Below are 21728 nucleotides of genomic sequence, written 5' to 3'. Positions count from 1 at the left end.
TGATATGGTAACTTGGTCGCGAGGTACACTGAAATTACTGCTCCACTGTTGTGCTCAGTAGCAAACAAATGGTGTGTGTTGCCGGTGGACGTGCTTGTAGCTGCTGCTTTATCGGCATCACGATTCGCTTTACACGGTGGCATACACTTCTGTGCGTCTTTAGCAAATTTTCTGTGGTACCAATCTCGTATGTTCTGTGTCGCTGGCGAACGATTTCGACTCCTTTTGTGTGCTTTTTGTAGGACGGTCACTTGTAAGCTCAGCTGGTTGAGACTACAGTGACGATATAGTCGCCGAGTTCGTGTTATCCTGTGCAATAGTTATCGTCACGACGCTTGTCGCCTGATACATTTCTGCTATCCGATCTGCTGTTCGCGCTAATGCATTCAAATCTCCGGGACATACCGTTAAAATCCTCTATGCAGCCGGGACGGGATAGCCATATACTGCGTGGGACTGAAAACCTCGCCGTTTAGTCCCATAATCCCCCCTCACCCTCCCAAACAATCAATCAACTATACAGCATAACCCGTAAGTTTAGCTTCAGAATGGGACAATCGCATAATCAATGCATTCTTTATAGCAGCATATCGTTCGCTTTCCGGGAGCGTAACGAGAATGCCCTGGACTTCTCCGTTAACGCATCTACCACGTAACTATATTTCGTTTCATCTGCCGTAATCTGTGCTAAGATGAATTGGCTCTCTAGTTGCCTAAACCAAAGCGAGGGGGTTATGTTGCCAAAAAGGCGATGGTTTGATCGTAGTCTTGCTAATAATTCCATTACTTGAGGTTGGCACGGCAGGCACTGGCGAGGAATTCATTTTCGTGCTGAATGAAAAACCGACGCGGCTGGCGCGGAAGTAACAGTTGTAGTTTTGACATGGTGCGGAACGTCGAAGCCGGCGCAGAACTACTGTTAGGCGTGATCACGTCGGGCGGCACCAGTGGTTAACTCGTGAAAAGATTTGTGGTTAACTCGTGAAAAGATTTATTTCCACATATAAACTAATTACACGCAAGTATGCGGTTTGCAACGAGACAAAACAAGGAGTAACTATATAATCAAAAACAATTAATTAACACAATGCGGCACGGAAACATGGAACTCTCTTACAATCAACACCACTGTACCGCGGAATGTTTATAGTGTGAGTCACTTCTACAGCTATTTAATTATTATGTGTCACATCTTACCAACAAAAGTGTTCCAATCGGTTTCCAGTTCCGAATGATATGCCAAGCAGCCTTTCATAACATTTATACAATAATTATTGCACGCTTTCAGTTCTGGCAGCCCCTGACAAGCTGGGCAACCTGTCATTTTTGTGAGAGCACGGATACAGTCTTGGCTCGGGGCAATCTATAACAACAACAAAAAAATACATAAATCTAAGAAAGTACGTCGGAATCACAGTATGTACCTTAACAATCAACACACACCATTAACACCCATAAAATGTTTTCAAACTATCCCCTTTGTCATATCAAAATATGTTATCACAACACTAAGGAAAGACATATTTTGACAACGATTAAGTTTCTAATTTTGGATGTAAAATAGCGAAAATCATAGTTAACCCGTGCTTACCATTGTAAGCCAAATTTTCCTTAAGTATCTGCATAGTATTTAAAAGTGGTCCTCACCATAACCATGTTGTTGACAACATCACTCGCTACACTAAGCGCTTGGGCAAATGTACGTGTAGCAACAAAGGAGCGCTTTAGTTGTATAGACAGCTTGTGAGGGACGTCACCGAATGGCTTCAACTCTTCCATGTGCTCACTGACGCATCGCAGGTACCTAGTGATATGGAAGGTAATCGACTGTTAGTACATATGCAACGTTTCTGATTTCAAAACACACAGTCAATGGTGTGGGGATAGAGTTTATTTATTTTTGTGCTAAAAGAAAAAAGAAATACAGACATTTATCCAAAGAATAAATCGGTGTTCTGAAGCACCATGTTTGTCTCTCAGCAAAAGACAAAGAAAAAAAAACAAATACAGTAAGAAGAAATTAGAGAACCCACCCATTATCTTCAATTGCGTGATATCCACATTCAACAGAGAAGCAGGCATTGACAACTAATATTCGGTTTTTATACATGAACCTTTGACTTTCCATGTGTATTCCAGATGTATAACATTCTCCGCACTATGGCAAATCATCTAACAAAGTCATTCGTTTCAGCCGGCCTGGCCAAAAAGAACTCTACGAGCGCAAGTGCTTCGGCTGCGCTGCTACCTAGCGCTCTGAACGCAACAGCGAGTGGTTGCGAGGGACGAAGGGGGAAGGAAACAGGACAGCTGCAACTGGGCGCCGCTACAGCAAGACAGTCGCCCTGTAACACGCTGAGCAGTTTGCTGGCAATGCTACCTGTGTTAAAGTAAATTAATGTTGTGCGTAAGGAATAGTATGGCACCTACGCAATTACCCCAAAACGAAAAAGTGGAGGAGCCAGTGCTGTATGGGAATTGCTTTCCTTTTCGTACGTCTGAAGGCCATGAAAAGTACTTAATATCTGCTCGCACTATTATGAGCTCGAAAAATGCTTATTGCAACGTCATGATAATACCAGCCACAAAGACGATATGATACATTTGTCTTATGACGAGCGACAGTGAATGCTGGCTGAATCAAGGCGGTCATTAGGAAAAGAATTGAGTTAAGAGTAAGTGGAGTGATGCTAAAATCTTTTATGGTCTACATCAACAGTTATTTGAATTCATTAAATGTCCTAATGCAAGTGTAAAAATCAGATATGGTGGACAAGATTGACACTGTCAAACAAAAACTAATCCTGCGCAAGAATCAGCTTCAGTTTCATGACGTGGTACATTTCCCGGAATTCAAGGCAGTCATTTGTGTACCAAACATGACTGACTATGTTTCAGTAATAGAAACATTTCATCAAGGGCTCCCCAAGATATATCAGGACAATGCACGACTGAAGACTGTTCGTTTTATGTCAGATCGTTCTCACTTTTGGTTGCTGATGCACCTCAAACTTTCAATTTGAGCTGACAAACACATGTGGATAGCGGGAAAAACACACCAACCGTATGTGCCATTGGTTATAACATGTGAAGTAACTGTCTTCTCAAGAGTTTGCTAACGCCAGGAAATAAACAGCCAAATATTTGTGACGAAGAAGAATTTTTATTGCAACTCGTTTCACTCGCAGCAATTTAAGATGTGCTCTTAGATTCCTGCCTAACTAGACACACTGAAGTTGACACATATTCGGAAACAAACTGCCAAATATTTGGTTCAACCTTGATTTTATAGTCATTCGGAAATGTAAATAACATCGAATATAGTAGAACTTACTTGTTTTATATTCATAAGAAAGTCTCAAATCGTCTTAAAACGCTAAGATGAAAATGAAAAATTTCGCATATGAGGGAACGATGGGATGCGAACCCACTTTCCTGGACCCACTAATTCATAACATTATCCACTACGCTATGCCAAAGCCATGCGACTTTCATCTTTTGCCTTAATTATCATAGTATCACTTGAAGGCTTATTTTACTGAAGTATCTTGGCACTTAATGATAAGGATTGTGATAAATCTTAAATGGCCTGAATACAAAAACAGCGAAATATGCCAAAATGAACACTGTGTTTGTGGCACTAACTCAAAGATAGTACCAGTACAGTGTAACTGTCTCCGGCCCTAAACGGATATGGGTGTAATTCTGCCGTTAACGTATACTATGACAGACGCACAGTGTAGCACCCGGCTCAACGACATTTTTGTCCGAGCCAGGAATTACGAGACTTTCGTAAAATGTTACCCCAAGAGCAATATCCTCGATTGCGCAGACAGGTCGCTAAAGTTATTTCAGTGTTTGTTTTAACTCAAGTGTGTGAGCGTTTCTCCTCTGTTATGAAACTGATAAAGTTCCACCAGCGCTCGGGTCTAACAGATATCAATCTGAGTAACTAAATGTCTCTGATTTTAACAGATTAATAGTTCCAGATATATTACATATTCTAAAATAGAAACGTGTATGAACTTGTAAACATCACAACTTAATGTTATTCCGTTACGTAAAGCTTTTTATAGTTCTGTCCACCGTATTAGCACTGTCTAATGTACGATACTAAAGTAAGTAATATTGCTTTGGTAGAAGAATTGTATGTTGAAAATAAATAATGATAAAAATAATGCTTTTAAAAGTAGGCTGCAATATTTCCCTCTTAGCAGTAACCCCACGGTGTTTCAGACAGGTCGTCCCCATGTGTAGTTTTCCCACATGTGTAGTTTTCAGCACAGAACTGTCTCACATACAGATCTCGCAAAAGCACCGTGGTGGAGGGAAACCGGAACGCTAAATACACTCGGCTGCGTTTGCGAAGAGCGAGCGTGCAATGGGAGCGCAAATCTTGGCCAGGACTGACTGACAGTGAAAGCACACATTTAAGTAAAGTACATTCTTCAACATGATTTACAAGAAAGTGCTAATGGAAGTGATATGCAAAATACTAAATTGTTATGTTGCACTTCTGTACAGTGATATCGTAACAAGAAGTGCGAAATTTGTTTTGTGGGTGATCCATGAACAAACTCCTCACTATCAAGGAGAGGACGCCTACTCGTCGTCACCGAATTCGTCCAAATTCATGGTACATGTAGGGCGTGGTGAGACCAAAAAGCGCCCCAAGCGGAAACTCCAGACGGCCAAACGCTTCGGAAATAAAAGCAATTTTGATACGGATCTATCACCATGTTACGTTATCAAATGTCCCTGGGGGAAGTGTGTTTAGGAAGCAGTGTTTGGCTCTGCGGTAAGACATCGGATTCGCGTAGGAGGGGTTACAGGCTCGATTCTGCCTGGTGGGAAATATTTTTGTGCTCCTTGGCAATGCGTACATTACTGACATCAGAATTAACCGCATCATCATATAGGTTATTTTATTAATTTATATAAGCACAAAAAGTATAGGCATAGGATGAAATGTGCTCTCACCGCTGAGCCAAACACCGATTTCTATACAAGTTGTCACAGGGACAATTGGTGAGATGCACGTGTTGATAGATCCGTATCAAAATTCCTAAACGCTTGGCCATCTGGAGTTTCCACTTAGGGCACTTTCTTGTCTAACACGCCCTACATATACCATAAATTTGGACGAATTTGGCGATGCGAGTAGGCCTCCTCTCCTTGTAAATATAGTTCCAGTGGTATGCATGTTAATACTTACGTTTCTTCAAACTGATACTGTGCGTTTAACACAGTAAACATCTTCTGGTACAGTACACTGAAAAAATTGTCAAGAGCATCAGCAAGTGCCACATTTCCCCGGGCATAATAACGCTCAAGCTCCTCAAAAAGATCCGTGAAAACATAAGAATGTTGTTCATATATGATGCCGTACGTCCTCTTGAACATCTCATGGAAATCACGTTTTGACTGAGTCAGAAGTTTCTTGAAAAATTCTGCAACAGAAGAAATATTCAATTGAAATCTTTTATTTTCAATTAAGCATTCACAATGTTAAACGTCTACGGCTACTTAAAGCTATTCAGGGATATTACAGGAATGATCATTCGAAGCAAAAAAGTCCAGTAAATATGGGCTCTAAAATGCAACCTGAAGAGCTATGAGCACTACATCTTCTATACTGAGAAACAAATCTCTTGTGCTACAAACTCTTTGCTTTCCACCTTTTGGGTAGTGGTAGGACGAAAACAAGAAAAAATTGTCTAGTAAACATATGTTCTAACATAGATACAGTATCTTAAGAACTACGAGCGCTTATTCAGTAGACGTGATATTTTTCAAGTAGCTTAGATGAAATAAGTGACCATAGCTCTTAAGGTATGTTTACTAGACATTTTTGCTTCAAATGATCGATCATTCCTGTCATATCGTTAAATATTGACCATTCCTCCTGGGAAATTGGTTCAAGAAAGAATTGCGCAAATTAATGGGGTAACTTGCAACTGTTTGTGCACTTTGCTACGGGGCCCTTCTTTTACATCTGCCGAGCGGGGTAGCCGCACGGTCATGGGCGCCTTGCCACGGTTCGCGCGGCGGAAGCCTAGGGACCGATGACCTCAGCAGTTTGGTCCTATAGGAACTTATCACATATTTCCAGTTTCACAATTTTTATGTTTATATTTATTACACACAGCTGAACTTTCAAAGCGGCTATAAGTTCTTAATACAATTTTTTGTCAAACTCCCATTTTTTAAGGATTATCATGTACCTCACAACACAAGTCACACAATTATCCTTTAGAGACATAACTCTTATGTCACCCACTATGAATTTTTCTCCAGGTGGTAATATCAGACTTATCGCCTGAAACACTGAACATATATTCTAGAGTGAAGACAAATAAATAAGATGTGAAAGATAAATACTTTAACGCCATTAACGTGAGGCATTAGGATTCATGATGTTATTTTGCAACATTCGAAATGTTCAATTGAAGTATTTTATTTTCAGTTTAGCAGCTCAAATGGTTCAAATGGCTCTGAGGACTATGGGACTTAACATCTGAGGTCATCAGTCCCCTAGAACTTAGAACTACGTAAACCTAACTAACCTAAGGACATTACACACATCCATGCCCGAGGCAGGATTCGAACCTGCGACCGTAGCAGCAGCGCGGTTCCGGACTGAAGCGCCTAGAACCGCTCGGCCACCGCGGCCGGCTTTAGCAGCTCAGTATTACTATAGAATATAACCAGGCAGTATGTGGAAAACCACCTACATCGATGTTACGTTTTATTGCAGTGGCCTATGTGGCACATGCAGACAGCACTGTGATTCCACCTTCAGGTATAATTGGATTTATTTAAATAGTTTCCTTTGCTCTTAAGCACATGAAAACCCTGGAAGTGTGCATGTCAGAGTAGATGACAAACATTTCTTGGTTGTGTAACACCCAATAGAGCAGAACACTGCATTTCATGTCACTCAGGGTGAATATGTGGCTAATTTCCTATGAATAAGTTGGAATAAAGCCACAGTGACTCAGTTTTTGCGATACTGTTTGTGAAACGCTACTTTACGTCTGAGATGTCTTTTGAGGTGTGTTCTATTTTGCTGCAGAATGCTACCCATGGAAATGAAGTCCCATGCTTCTTTACAGAGCGTAGGGGAACGATGCGGGAGACCCGCACCGCCTTACTAGGCAAGGTCCTAATGGAGGTGGTTTGCCGTTGCCTTCCTCCGACCGTAATGGGGATGAATGATGATGATGAAGACGACACAACAACACCCAGTCATCTCGAGGCAGGAAAAATCCCTGACCCCGCCGGGAATCGAACCCGGGACCCCGGGCTCGGGAAGCGAGAACACAACCGCGAGACCACGAGGGGCAGCATAGCGTTTAATAAATTATTTGCCTTATTCTGTAGCAATTCCATCTTCCTTTTTGCATGTTCCACATTTGATTTTAATGTTTCCATGGTATTCCTAAATGTCAGACAGTCACCTCATAACATATGAACAGTTTAATAATGTGCATGTTTATTTTGCGTGTACCAGTACCGTACAACTTTTTTGCATAATAACACTTAATATTTCTGAGAAAATTACATTAAATTCGTACTTGATATCCAATGCATTTTATTCCGAAGTTCTCCCTCAACCTTTTTTTTGTGAAAACGTCATTGACGCAATTATTCCTTGTCAGGAAATTACTTCAAGTCAATAAGAAGGAAGAAAGATTTGGATTTAGCATCCTATCAATGGCTTGATTTTACAGACGTCGCACGTTCAGATTGTGGAAGAAAATTTGGGGTGCGTCTATTTCAGATGTATCACCCCAGTATTTATCTTAAGCGATTCAGGGATTTCACAGGAAACTTAACTCTGAATAGCCAGAAAAAGTTTCGAGCCTGTGCCCTCCCCTATAGTAGTACGGTATCTCGCCACTCACCTCGCTCAGTTTTACTTCTAGTTGCCATGGTGCCTGTACGAGGCTGTGGCTAATTTTTCATCATGATCTAAGACGTCATTTAAAAAGAGGTGAATGTTGGCAATGCCCTTATATACAGCGGCTGTGTAATTTGGCTTGGTTGTTCAGTGGTAAAGTGCCAGACTACAGATCCAAAGCACTCAGGTTCAATCTCCGATCGGTCTTCAGATTTTTATCTTCCACTTGCCATTTCTTTCACGTTAGGTAAATTTTCTTAATGGGAAAAACGCTGATTTGTTCCGTGATTCAGATTCCACATTAAACTATGGGTTCTCCTCAATAAGTCAGTTCATAGGGCAGAGGGACGCTATGGCAACCTCCAATTGGTTAATTCTTCGTACAGCACTATGGCATCCAAGCCAACTGTCGTGTTGATAACAGATTTACTGTTATATACATCTCTGGTGGGAAAGCTACAGCTGACGCCACACTGCATTTGTAACGTAATATTACTACGTCATGTGATTTGTCTCCCATGTTTAAATAACTGAAATCATTAAAAATTGGTATTTGCTTTCGGTTAGCTGTCAGATAGCACCTATTTAAACTTCCTTCAAGTTTTACACGTGACCATGTTTACACAGACCGTATGTGCGTGGCTAGTTTGAGGCTATGAACAGGAAACACTTCAGAACCAACCACTAAATTTTAATACCAGTAAATTAAGACGCGTTTTGAAACCTCTCAGCTATAATTGAGTAATAATTTTGATTTCCTGCTGCTTAACTGGTAGAAATACGAGCTCCATGAAACGACCAGTTGATGACGTCAATAACAACATAAGTGCGAATTGCGCGCAGTTATTCGGTTTTTGAACGCAAAGGGCACTGCGCCGATTGACATCCACCGCCAAATGACGGAAGTGTATGGTGAGTCGTGCATGGATGTCAATGTTCGTAAGTGGTGTAGAGAGTTTGCAGCTGGTCGGACCGAAATTCACGACGAACAAAGGAGCGGGAGACCATCAATTTCTGAGGAGACAGTGTTGAAGATTGAGCAAAGCATGCGTGAAGATCGGCGGATCACCCTGGATGATCGCTGCACGTTGGTTCCTGAGGTTTCCCGAAGCACCGCTCACAGAATTTTATCGAAAACATTGAACTACCGGAAGGTGTGCGCAAAATGGGTGCCACGCATGATGACTGAGGACCACATGCGGCAACGAGTTGATGCTTCCCGCGTATTTGTTCACCGCCTTGTAGCCGAACAGGACAACTTTCTGGACTCAATTGCCACGGGTGACGAAACCTGGGCATACCACTTTACACCTGAGACCAAGCAACAATCAGGCCAGTGGCGGCATCCTTCTTCACCAAAGCCGCGGAGCTGGCGGCGAGCTGACCTGACATGACATGGGCATACAAAAACTGCCACAGCGTCTACAAAAATACATCGACATAAATTGGTGATTATGTCGAAAAATAGCTAAATGTTCAAGATGTAAACTGATGTAAACCAACGTAGAAATAAACAGGTCTATGTACTTATAAAAAAATAAAAGACCTTACTTTTGGGATTACCCTCGTACATCAAAATTCTTTTAATTGAAAATAGTAGTAGGACTCACTACACTGGAAGTTTGAGTCTGTTTTTGCATACAAAATAAATTAGTGATCGGATTCACGCCACCTTGCAAGGAAAAGCCGATCAACAATTTAATTAATATAAAAGTGCAGCCATGAATGAAAAATGAAGACATGCATGCACTATCTACAAGGCTGTACAGTTAGCACTTCAAATTCGTATCGCGGTGTCACTGCAGTAAATGAATGATTTTAAGACAACTGCTGCTTTGATCAGATTTATACCAGCTTATGAAACGTGAGCGAAACGGAAGCAGACAAACTGACAAGACCTCCACGGGAATAGGGGGTTTTGGACGTAGATGATATTATATCTTATCACAGTGCAAAAATAGGCATTTTCATCATGAATGTAAATGGAACTAAGGAATGCGCGATGTATATTTATATATATTGTCGTGGTATTTGCGTTTGCTTCGACAACTTGCATCCAAACTGTCACCTTCCAACGTAGCCTGGACTTTGGACTACACTACAGTTCAGTCTGGCAGCACAACCTCCATAACAAAGAAGCACCATCGAAACGTTTATCTCCATTAGAGCTACACAGATCATATACATAGCTCGGTTCTAGCCAGTGTCTCCATCGAACGGATCGTCATCTCAACTAGACCCACAATGGCAAGTCATGAATTCACGTCCAACTGGCTTTTTAAAAAAGAAAGCATAGACAAAAAATTACATACAGTCTGCAGTTACAGGTTGATATCACTTTCCTACACTGTCGTCAGCTATACACAAACTTGTCGTACCGTGACACAAGCTGTTTCAATCATCAACGAATGGTGTCGCCTGGTGTTTCAACGAGTTGTCGGCAGCATCCTCGAGCTCATCGTCAGCTATAGAATGCTGACGAGCCAGCCACGTCTTCGTCTTCGGGGAAGAGAAGAAAGTCAATTGGTGCCAGCTGGACTATAGAAAGGATGCTGAAAAATCTCCCAGCCAAAACGTGTGTTTCCTTCTTTCCATCCGCAGTATTAGCTCACACATTCTCGTCAAGGAGAATGGTTCATTAGAAGTCATCCCGCGCTCTTTTCTGATCCTCGGAGTCTCACAATAAACCTGCGATGTCACAGTATTCTCACGCTTTACTACCATGAAATCTCTTGTCAAAATACCTTTGCGATTCCAAAAACAAAAAACTGCAGCAATCATTTTGGAATTTGACTGCATCTGCTCGAATTTTTTGGGGTTATTGGGAGAATGAGAGCGCGTTCATTGTTTGGACTTAATTTCAGAATCCACGTAATGCATTCACGTCTCGTTTCTGTCCAGAAATCGCTCCCCGTCTTCTTGATAGTGCTCGAAGAATGTCAATTCTGAAATCACTATTTCAGTTTTATGAACACCTGGTAAACATTTTGGTACCAGCGGTGCACAATACTTATGGTTACCTACACTCTCTGAGGCCGTTTTAAGACGGATGTCCTCGAAATTCGTGGCACATATTCAGGAAGGTCCGGAAATTGCGAACCAATGGCTCTCACGTCAACGTGATGCACAAGTTCGTCAGTCACATCTGAATGTCTTCCTCGACCACTTTCATCACACACGTCTGTGCGATCAACCTTGAATTTTCTGCACCACTCCCTCACAACGCCATCGCTCATAACCCCATCCGCATACATACGACGCAATTGACGACGAATTTCAATGGCATTGACTCTTCTTGCTTGCAGGAAGCGAATGACAACACATACATCGCGACTGGCAGGAGACGCAATAAGACGTCCAGTTCAGCCGCTTGCTGCGCACGCACTGACGAACGCAAAAGTGTGCTGACTGACGCAAACGTGACGTTATGTCTCCTTTCCTAAATAAGCAAGTGCCATGAAGCTAGAAGCATTTGTTTATTTTTAATATCTAATCGTAGGTTGGCCCAGTGAGATCGTATTTAAATGTCCTACTGGTTGCTGCGAAGTTAGCTGTAAGACATATCAGCTTTGGAGTCTAGACTTCCGCACTTGTCACATGATTTCTAATGTAAAACATGCCCCAGTCTCATTCGTTCTGGCTGGGAGATTTTTCACCATCCTTTCTATAGGCTGGCTGAAACACCAGGCGACACCATTCTTTGATGAAAGGAAAGAAAGCTTGTGTAGTTTCACCACCTTTTATCTTTTAGTTCAACAGTTTTTTCGCGTGAGCATTGGTCCCGCCACAAATCAGTCCGAACAACGTTACCATTACATTCTAAAAAAAATGCAGCTCCAACAATGACTGTGATTTATATGTAACAAATTTTCACGTACGCCACTGTAGACATTGAAGGGAAAGATAACAGGGTTAGTATAAAAATTTTTTCCCAGTCCTATTCACTTTGCATAGCCTGTGTCTTAGTATGAACACATTTTAAAACGGCCGGTGCACATTCATCATTATCGCCATTTTCATCACTACTTTCAGAACTAGATCCACTTTTAACTATTGTTACGGTTCCTCAGACTCTGAAACACAATTCACTTCATTATGACTGTTGAAAAACTATCAACAGACTTTTGCAAATCCGCATCATCACCACGAACTACTGTCTTCACCGTGTAGGTTGTTTATAAAGATCGACTATCACAAGACACAAATGGAACGTGCTCCGTTTCAGAGTATGTTTCAGAGTCGTGTGTTAACTAGAAATTGAAATCTACACATTCACATAGTGAAGTGTGCATCTATACTAAGCTCGTCATGAAATTTAAACGCCGTAGTAACTTCATGTGCATACAGCGCGTATTTGATGCGACCTACGTCACCACTCAAAACAACTAAAAAATAGGCGTACTGTAAACTAAAGGCAAGAACAACTTTTACAACTAAAACATACGAACAAAAACATCACAGACGCGATCTACGTAATATACACAGTCACGCTTCAAAGTGTTTACCGAGTGCTGTGTTGATCACTAGGTCCCATTATTCTCTACGCATCATCATCGTTTAAGACTGATTATGCCTTTCAGCGTTCAGTCTGGAGCATAGCCCCCCTTATAAAATTCCTCCATGATCCCCTATTCAGTGTTAACATTGGTGCCTCTTCTGATGTTAAGCCTATTAATTCAAAATCATTCTTAATCGAATCCAGGTACCTTCTCCTTGGTCTACCCCGACTCCTCCCACCCTCTACTGCTGAACCCATGAGTCTCTTGGGTAACCTTGTTTCTCCCACGAGTGTAACATGACCCCACCATCTAAGCCTGTTCGCCCTGACTGCTACATCTATAGAGTTCATTCCCAGTTTTTCTTTGATTTCCTCATTATGGACACCCTCCTGCCATTGTTCCCATCTACTAGTACCTGCAATCATCCTAGCTACTTTCATATCCGTAACCTCAACCTTATTGATAAGGTAACTTGAATCCACCCAGCTTTCGCTCCCATACAACAAAGTTGGTCGAAAGATTGAACGGTGCACAGATTAACTTAGTCTTGGTACTGACTCCCTTCTTGCAGCAGAGAGTAGATCGTAGCTGAGCGCTCACTGCATTAGCTTTGCTACACCTCGCTTCCAGTTGTTTCACTATGCATTTTTATAGAAGCCTCGTCTACGGCCAAATTACTGACACATTCGCATCACATTGCGCTGAGCGCAGGCGTTCCACAGGCAGTCTCTCACCATCGGAGAAGGAATTTCTTGTTGTTAGTTCACCGGCGTGCCTTCGGCTTCTGCGCCCCGCCCTGCGACTGACAAGAAAATCGAGCGTTAGCGCCCGCCTAGTCGCCTTCCTTCCTTCCTTCCTTCCTTCCGTCCGCGCAGCCATCCGTCTCAGCTCCAGACAGCATAAATATTTGACACGCGTCCCGTGTTTATCTCGCGCTGCCACTGTGTTTGTGTGGGAGCAGCCGAGCCCCGGGCCAGGCGCGCCCTCACTGTTTAATAAATACGCGGGTTTATTTTATTTTCTCCTGCGCAGTTTGTTTAAGACGGCGAGTTTTATATTTTTAATAATATTCAGGAGGAGGAGGAAGAAGAAAACTCGCCGGCGAGGGGAGACACGTCCAGCGCTCGCCGGTGATAAAAACACGTGTTGAGCAGGACGGCAGGCCGTCATTAATAACGTACAGCGGCGCCACCGAGAGCTGCAGCGCGTCAGAGTGGAAGAACAGGCACTGGTTCGCGCTCACACCGCTGTGCAGGAACGATTGGAATTTAAATTACGCGATGACCTTTAACTCCGCCCGTTAAATCATCCGGCGCAAAAATAAAGAAAAAAAATGCTTCATAGCTTAAAACTGCCCGTCATGTATTGCCACCTTTTTGCGTACAGTCAGGTTAAGTGACTGACAATCTAGATTACACAGTCTAACTTTCTCCGAAGTTAATGATGGAAAAACGAAATTAGTCAGAACAGGGAATTGCTGTATTTAATGTTCCGTTCAGTTATCAATCAACTTCTCTTTGGCTACATTCCTTTTCCTGTGTAATTCATTCAGTAGATCGTCGTGAGCTACGCGCATGTCTCAGAGTCGGACGTTAAGGAAATGAATGGAAGATGATTACAGGTGCCAAGAGATGCAGGCACGTCATATCTGCCGCATTCTTCCGATGGTCCGCAATTAATTTTCGTAGTCAAACGTACCACCTCCGCAGCTCTTTTAAACGGTTTCGTGCGTAAGAGATTCACCGATCGAGACGTAATGTCCGTGTCATGGATATTAATAGCATCTCCACGCAGCAACTCAGTTGACCACAACGTTGCTCACAATCCTGATTATGTGGTATGAGCAACGGGAAGTCCTGTAAATTAATGGCGCTTTGGTATTCCTTAAATGCAAACGGAATCTCAAGTGAGGAGTAGCACTCACTCATATAAAAGCGTCTGCTACTGTTGTGGAGATATGAAAACAATTTTTGAATCGCTTCGTGAGTAGCAAAATATCCGTAGAAAGATTCATGGATTTTCTGTAAGAGAAACATTGTGCAAGGGTGGTGCAAAAAAATGGCTCTGACCACTATGGGACTTAACATCTGAGGTCATCAGTCCCCTAGAACTTATAACTACTTAAACCTAACTAACCTAAGGTCATCACACAACACCCAGTCATCACGAGGCAGAGAAAATCCCTGACCCCGGGAACCCGGGCGCGAGAAGCGAGAACGCTACCGCACGACCACGAGCTGCGGACATGGATGGTGCACCTTTGAATGAACTTTTCAGTGGCGACCATGTGAAGCGAAAAATTTGATCGTTTGTAACCACGGACATCGAGATTATCTTACTTGTAAACCGCCGGCCGCGGTGGCCGAGCGGTTCTAGGCGCTTCACTCCGGAACCGCGCGACTGCTACGGTCGCAGGTTCGAGTCCTGCTTCGGGCATGGATGTTTGTGATGTCCTTAGGTTAGTTAGGTTTAGGCAGTTCTAAGTTCTATGGGACTGATGATCTCACATGTTAAGTCCCAAAGTGCTCAGAGCCATTTGAACCATTTTTGAACTTGTAAACCGCGATAGAGAGAAGACTTCAGTATGATTATACCCAACACTGCTAACCACGCTATCAGTTATGCCTCATCCTGTCTGCAACGGCCGATCCTATTTACTGATAAACTTGGCTAATTTTGTCAAACTTTCCCTCGGCGTCTCCATCACTTTCTACCAAATAATCACATGTTCCGAACCATGCTTCGTATGGAATCACTATAGCTTTTGTGTCATACGACTGTGATAGTAATTATTAATTAAACTTAGCAGTGAAATCTTTAATTATGTATTACACTTATTAACAAAATGCTTCAGAATCCCTCTTCGCAACAAATATTCAAGTTAGGTCGCAGTATTTTTGCTGTCACCACTAATTTTTCTAGGGTATTTAAAAAGAACACAGTAGGTTAGATTAAACCAAGGGCAGGTGAATTACTACCCTTCAGATCAGGCATGGGCCACCTTTGGTGCCCCGCGCGCCTGATTCACATACGCCTACTTAAGTTAAGCTCGTAGGTCACCTCGTCACGTGACGTGACAGCGGCGCTATTAGGACATGAAGTCAAAACTACGCTGATGGAAAAAACTGCAACAGAAAAAAAAATGCCGTGTGACTAGGGCCTCCCGTCGGGTAGACCATTCGCCGAGTGCAAGTCTTTCGATTTGACGCCACTTCGGCGACTTGCGCGTCGATGGGGATGATATGATGACGATTAGAACAACACAGCACCCAGTCCCTGATCGGAAAAAATCTCCGACCCAGCCGGGAATCGAATCCGGGTCCGTAGGATTGACATTCTGTCGCGCTGGCAACTCAGCTACAGGGGAGAGGGGGGGGGGCGGTTTGGACAAAAAAAAAATTATACAGAGTAATGAAATTTCGGTAATACATTTGCCTGTGTGACATTTTCAGTGATTAACATTGCAAGATCACAGGTTAATGTAAGAGCGAGATAAGGCATTGCAAATGTGCGATGCTGGTACATTAATAACCGGTGTAAGCGCCAGAATGTGGAATGCAAGCACGCAAACGTGCATACATTGTGTTGTAGAAGTGCCGGATGTCAGTTGATGAGATGGGATTCCATGCCTGTTGCACACAGTCGGTCAATACAGGGATGGTTAATGCTGTCTGCAGACGACGCTGTAGTTGTCGTCCGATGATGTTCTCTATGTGCTCAACTGGAGACAGATCTGGTAATCGAGCAGGCCAAGGCAACATGTCGTCACTCTGTAGAGAAGTCTCTGTAAGTCCCTCTTTATACAGACCCCGGTTGTTCACTATACAATGTCGCATCAAAACACCTAGAGCCGTCTAAATTTCCAGTTGTTATTTTATTTGAGCAGCCAGTTTCAGCGCTACGTTACGCCATCTACAGGCCTCCTGACCGACGTGTAGGAAGAGTCTCACCTCTGATCCAGGCAAAACAGAGGCCAGCATTCAGTGACTTTTGTCCATAGATTTCTTCCCGTGAATCATCCCTCTGCAGAACACGGTGGCCTGGAAAGGTGGCACAAGGACGAGCGTTATCCTATTGGGAAACACCCCTGGGAATGCTGTTCACGAATGGCAGGACACAAGAGGTCGAAACACCAGACTGATGAGCAGTTTTGCAGTCAGAGTGCATGGGATAACCACGAGAGTGTTCCTGCTGTCACCCCAGACCACAGATCTACATGTAGGTCCAGTGTGTCCAGCACGCAGTACAGGTTGTTTGCATGCGCTCAACAGGCCTTCTTCCAACCATCACACAACCATCACACAGCCATCACTGGCACAGAGGTAGAACTTGCGTTAATCAGAAATCACAGCAGACCTCTGCCCTTACCTCCAATGATCTCTTACTTGACACCACTGAAGTCGCAATTGGCGGTGGTCTGTGGAATCCACGCTACAGGCCGTGTGGCTCGGAGCTACCCTTGAAGTAACCGATTTGTAACAGTTCTTCGTGTCACACGGTGCCAACTGCTGCTCAAATTGTTGCTGCAAGATGCAGTTACGATGCACCGGAGCCATGCGCTGAACACTATGGTCTTCCCTCTTAGTAATGTCACGTGGCCGTCCGGAGCCAAGTCTTCTTCCGATCGTACATTCTCGATATCACCACTGACAACAATCATGCACAGTGGTTTTTTTCTATAGTATCGTAGAAGGAATATTCATCTTCTCATAGCCCCTGTCAGACTCAGTGAGGTGTTCATAATGTCTTTGTCGCCTTAAAGGTTTTCTCAAGTGACATCAACCCAGCTGTCTAATCTCAAATGTGACTACAACGCTCACAACCGTTACAGCGTGTATTTAAAGCAAATCTGATTTGGCGCGAAACTGGAACAGACAGCATCTATCAGATGCAGAAACATACCTACTAACTTTAGTTTATGTCGCAAAAGTCCTTCTTGATGATGCGACTTTTTCTCCGTCAGCCGGCCGGTGTGGACGAACTGTTCTAGGTGCTTCAGTCTGGAACCGCGCAACACCTACGGTCGCAGGTTCGAATCCTGCCTTGGGCATGGCGGTGTGTGATGTCCTTAGGTTAGTTAGATTAAAGTAGTTCTAAGTTCTAGGAGACTGATAACCTCAGATGTTAAGTCCCATAGTGCTCAGAGCCACTTGAACCATTTGAATTATCATTCTTAACTTGACCTGTGGAACGAAATTCATTTCACCTATCTTTCGGGCAACCAAATGCTGCCCAAGATTTCACCATGTGTAGTAAAGAAACATGTAGTTAAAGTACTACAATTAAAAAAAAAACACTGAACAATATTGTTGATGTTGCCTGCAAACGGATGCTGCCAAAAGTTAGGGGACCGAGATGTTTGTTTAACATTATGACGTCACGCATCTTTTATATCATCTATGGTCTAAATATGACTCACAGACGTCTTTTGACCATCTCGTCCGCAAATTGTGCAGTGTAGGTAAGCAGCCCACCCCAAGCTGTGACTGTGGAGCATCGAACCATACCATCCGGCACTTTGTTAAGAAGTGTAAACTGACATCTTACCTGGGCGACCCAAGCAAATTTTTCATAACCACAGCATCATGCCTTGACAAGATAAGGTGACTGGACATCAGAATGTAACACCAGCTTTTAATGTATTACACGTATTAATATCTGTTTATGTATATTTTCTGTACTCTTGACTGTATTTCATGTGCAGTGCTATACGCTACATAACAAATCTGTTAATGTCGTACTATGAAATGCGAAAAGCGCGTAGGCGCCATAGGCGCTATTAATGCAGCCTCTTCCTGTTCAGACTGTTACAGCCCAGATTAGATTAAAGAGGCGAGATGAAATTTATGTTGCGTCTAGAAAGACTTCTTTGAGCTCGGCTTAGGAACTCGACTTATCTAAAATGACTGCAGATAAGGCTAAAATGCAGCAACAGAAGATACATTTCTTGAGTGAGCCCGTCAGCCATATTTCGAACGTAAAGATAACTGCTGCTCAGGGGGTCCTGTCTTCGGTTGTTTCACTGGCGTGATTATGTTATTTCTAGGGGAAAACTTAAATGGTCATTTTTTTAAAATCTAAACTGTGATGAGTTTTAGAACGTTAAATTACGGGCAAACCGTACATAAGTTTAATACTATAGGATGAATGAAAATTCTTGCACCGTGAACGAATAGGAACGATATAATCCGGAAGTCGATGTGTCATGCACGACAAAAACTGAGCGTATTAATCTTTTCGGTTGACATAGTCAAGAACTGGTTCACTATCACACACACTTGTTCTGTGAGTGTATCCCACAAGTGGATGAGACAGAAGCGAATCGTAAGCCGTTACATTACGATGTGAGATGGCTTTCTGGCAACATATTTTCTGAATGGAAGACTGGCCGTAGTAGCCTTACTGCGAAATCGCAACGTTCCCGGAAGTAAGCTTAGTGTGATTATTTCGAGAGGAAGATTTATTAAAAATCGTAACTATAATACCACTGGTACAATTTTTTAATGTTCCATTTTGAAGTAGTTCAGCAAGGTTATAAATTATGTCAGTGGTCTAATACAGGCCAGGAGGCCATCTTCAGCAGCACCACGCACAGGAAACAAAGATTTTTGCAATACGGGTTTAACAGTCAGAAAAGAAATATCTTCAGCTATGTAACACGAGGGTTGTCTAGAAAGTAAGTTCCGATCGGTTGCGAAATGGAAATCACAGTGAAAACAAGAAACGTTTTCTTTGCAACAGTTAGGTACACCTTCCACCTACTTCTCTACACAGTCGCCGCTCCAACTTCGAGTTGTGTCGTAGTGTTGTATCAACTTTCCAATATCCTCGTCATAGAAAGCAGCCGCCTGTGCTTTCGGCCAGTTATCTGCACTGGTCTGCAGCTCGTTGTCTGTGGAAAAATTTTGTCTTCATAGCCAGAGATTCTTGTGAGCAGAGATGAGACTCAGGGGGAGCCAATTACGGACTGTATTATGGGTGATCAAACACTTATCGAAAACGCTGCAGGAGCGTCTTCATTGCCCCTGGGTGTGCGGCCGAGAATTGGCATGAAGAAGAAACTGCTCGACAGTTGGGTTATGTGGGCTGCATGACACAGGCGAAATCTCTAACCAGGCCCTCATACTTGGCGGGAGACGCTATCCCCTACGCATCTTTACGTGCTCATTGTGCAATCAAAACTGAAAAGAGCGACGCGACAAGATCGACGGGCATACTAGAGACACTGTCCAACACATCTGTGCAAAGCTTTACCGGATTTTCCCCAGTGGTTTCCATTTCGTGACCGATCGGAACTTACTTTCTGGACAACCTTCGTAGCATACACTATTTTACAACTGAGTTTAAGTACATCACAGTATTAGCTTTAATTGAAACTGTTCTAATCAACATAGGTTACAACTTAAAGCTAAAAGATCAACCTGTGTATGTACAGTTCTGCAAGTGTTTTCTGAATGAACTCTGATTTCATTTCTTTAAATGCAGCCTGTTCAGGTATGTGAACTCAGAGGAGATACGACAGTCCAGTCATATCGTTGTACTGCCGTTCCATGATATTAACGTAGGGATTCACGCGCACTAGCTGGTCCAGTTTTGTTTCGGGGCAACTCGGAATTCTGTGAGATATGTTGTGGATGTCAGTAGTACAAAAAGCAGTGTGGACACACGTGGCTGATATAGGGACGCAATAGAAAAATGAAAGCTGAAGTTTCAAATACTTCAGTTGTTCTTTCTCAAAAGAAAAACCAAGGGATGTGACGCTAACTAATTTCCATGGGAGTGCAAAAATGAATGATATAGTATCCCAGCGCTGATACTGATCAAGTCAACTAGAGTTCTGTCGAACCTTCCGAGGTTCCATTGGGAATTTGAAAGTGAAGTAGCTTCATTTGTAGCCATAATTAAATGTAGAATCCTTGAACAGTGAATTGTTACAAGTGACTAGAGCATAGGATACATACCGGGGGGGTTATTATTAAAGTGCAGTTCCAAATTTGGCCATCAGGTGCAAATCTGGCAATATGAATACATGGAAGACATTTAGAAATGTTTCCATATGTAACGGATTAGGAACGCGATGTGGGCAGTAAAAGTCAAACGAGCGAGAAAGGTATAATGTTGATTCTATTATAAACTATCGTTTACAGTGTTTGTTCAGTATGAGCACCAGAGACGTCGACGAGCTGCAGTACAGCGCCAGATTTGCACCTGGTGGCCAAAATTGGAACTAATTTTTTTCCAGCTTAAATCGGTTCCGCATGAACGCATTACCATCTCTACCAAGTTTTCTGCCATACGATAATTACAGCACACTGGATCTCTGTGAGTACCTGCAGTTAAATTATACACTACTGGCCATTAAAATTGCTACACCAACAAGAAATGCAGATGATAAACGGGTATTCATTGGACAAATATATTTTAATAGAACTGACATGTGATTACATTTTCATGCAATTTGGGTGCATAGATCCTGAGAAATCAGTACCCAGAACTACCACCTCTGGCCGTAATAACGGCCTTCATACGCCTGAGCATTGGGTCAAACAGAGCTTGGATGGCGTGCACAGGCACAGCTGCCCATGCAGCTTCAACACGATACAACAGTTCATCAAGAGTAGTGACTGGCGTATTGTGACGAGCTAGTTGCTCGGCCACCATTGACCAGACGTTTTCAATTGGTGTGAGATCTGGAGAATGTGCTGCCCGGGGCAGCAGTCGAACATTTTCTGTTTTTAGAAAAGCCCATACAGGACCTGCAACATGCGGTCGTGCACTATCCTGCTGAAATGCAGTGTTTCGCAGGGATCGAATGAAGGGTATCGCCACGGGTCGTAACACATTGGAAATGTAACGTCCACTGTTCAAAGAGCCGTTAATGCGAACAAGAGGTGACCGAGACGTGTAACCAATGGCACCCCATACCATCATGCCGGGTGATACGCCAGTATGGCGATGACGAATACACGCTTCCAATGTGCGTTCACCGCGATGTCACCAAACACGGATGCGACCATCATGATGCTGTAAACAGAACCTGGATTCATCCGAAAAAATGACGTTTTGCCATCCGTGCACCCAGGTTCGTCGTTGAGTGCACCATCGCAGGCGCTCCTGTCTGTGATGCAGCGTCAAGGGTAACCGCAGCCATGGTCTCCGAGCTGATAGTCCATGCTGCTGAGAACGTCGTCGAACTGTTCGTGCAGATAGTTGTTGTCTTGCAAACGTCCCCATTTGTTGACTCAGGGATCGAGACGTGGCTGCACGATTCGCTACAGCCATGCGGATAAGATGCCTGTCATCTCGACTGCTAGTGATACGAGGCT

At 43.1% G+C, this 21728-nt stretch overlaps 1 protein-coding gene across 1 annotated transcript in view; it reads right to left on the bottom strand.

The window, feature by feature from the left end:
• Nucleotides 1-21728, bottom strand: part of LOC124594203 (glypican-6) — an 81688-nt gene that overhangs the window by 31474 nt on the left and 28486 nt on the right. The window contains exons 3-5 of the mRNA XM_047132562.1: nt 5216-5450; nt 1648-1804; nt 1198-1363 (exon numbers count right to left, since the gene is read on the bottom strand). Coding sequence (XP_046988518.1) covers nt 1198-1363; nt 1648-1804; nt 5216-5450 — 558 coding nt within the window. The remainder of the gene's footprint in view (nt 1-1197; nt 1364-1647; nt 1805-5215; nt 5451-21728) is intronic.

Source organism: Schistocerca americana, chromosome 2, assembly GCF_021461395.2.
Source record: "Schistocerca americana isolate TAMUIC-IGC-003095 chromosome 2, iqSchAmer2.1, whole genome shotgun sequence".
Lineage (NCBI taxonomy): Eukaryota > Metazoa > Arthropoda > Insecta > Orthoptera > Acrididae > Schistocerca > Schistocerca americana.
This window is presented reverse-complemented; position numbering and strand designations above follow the sequence as displayed.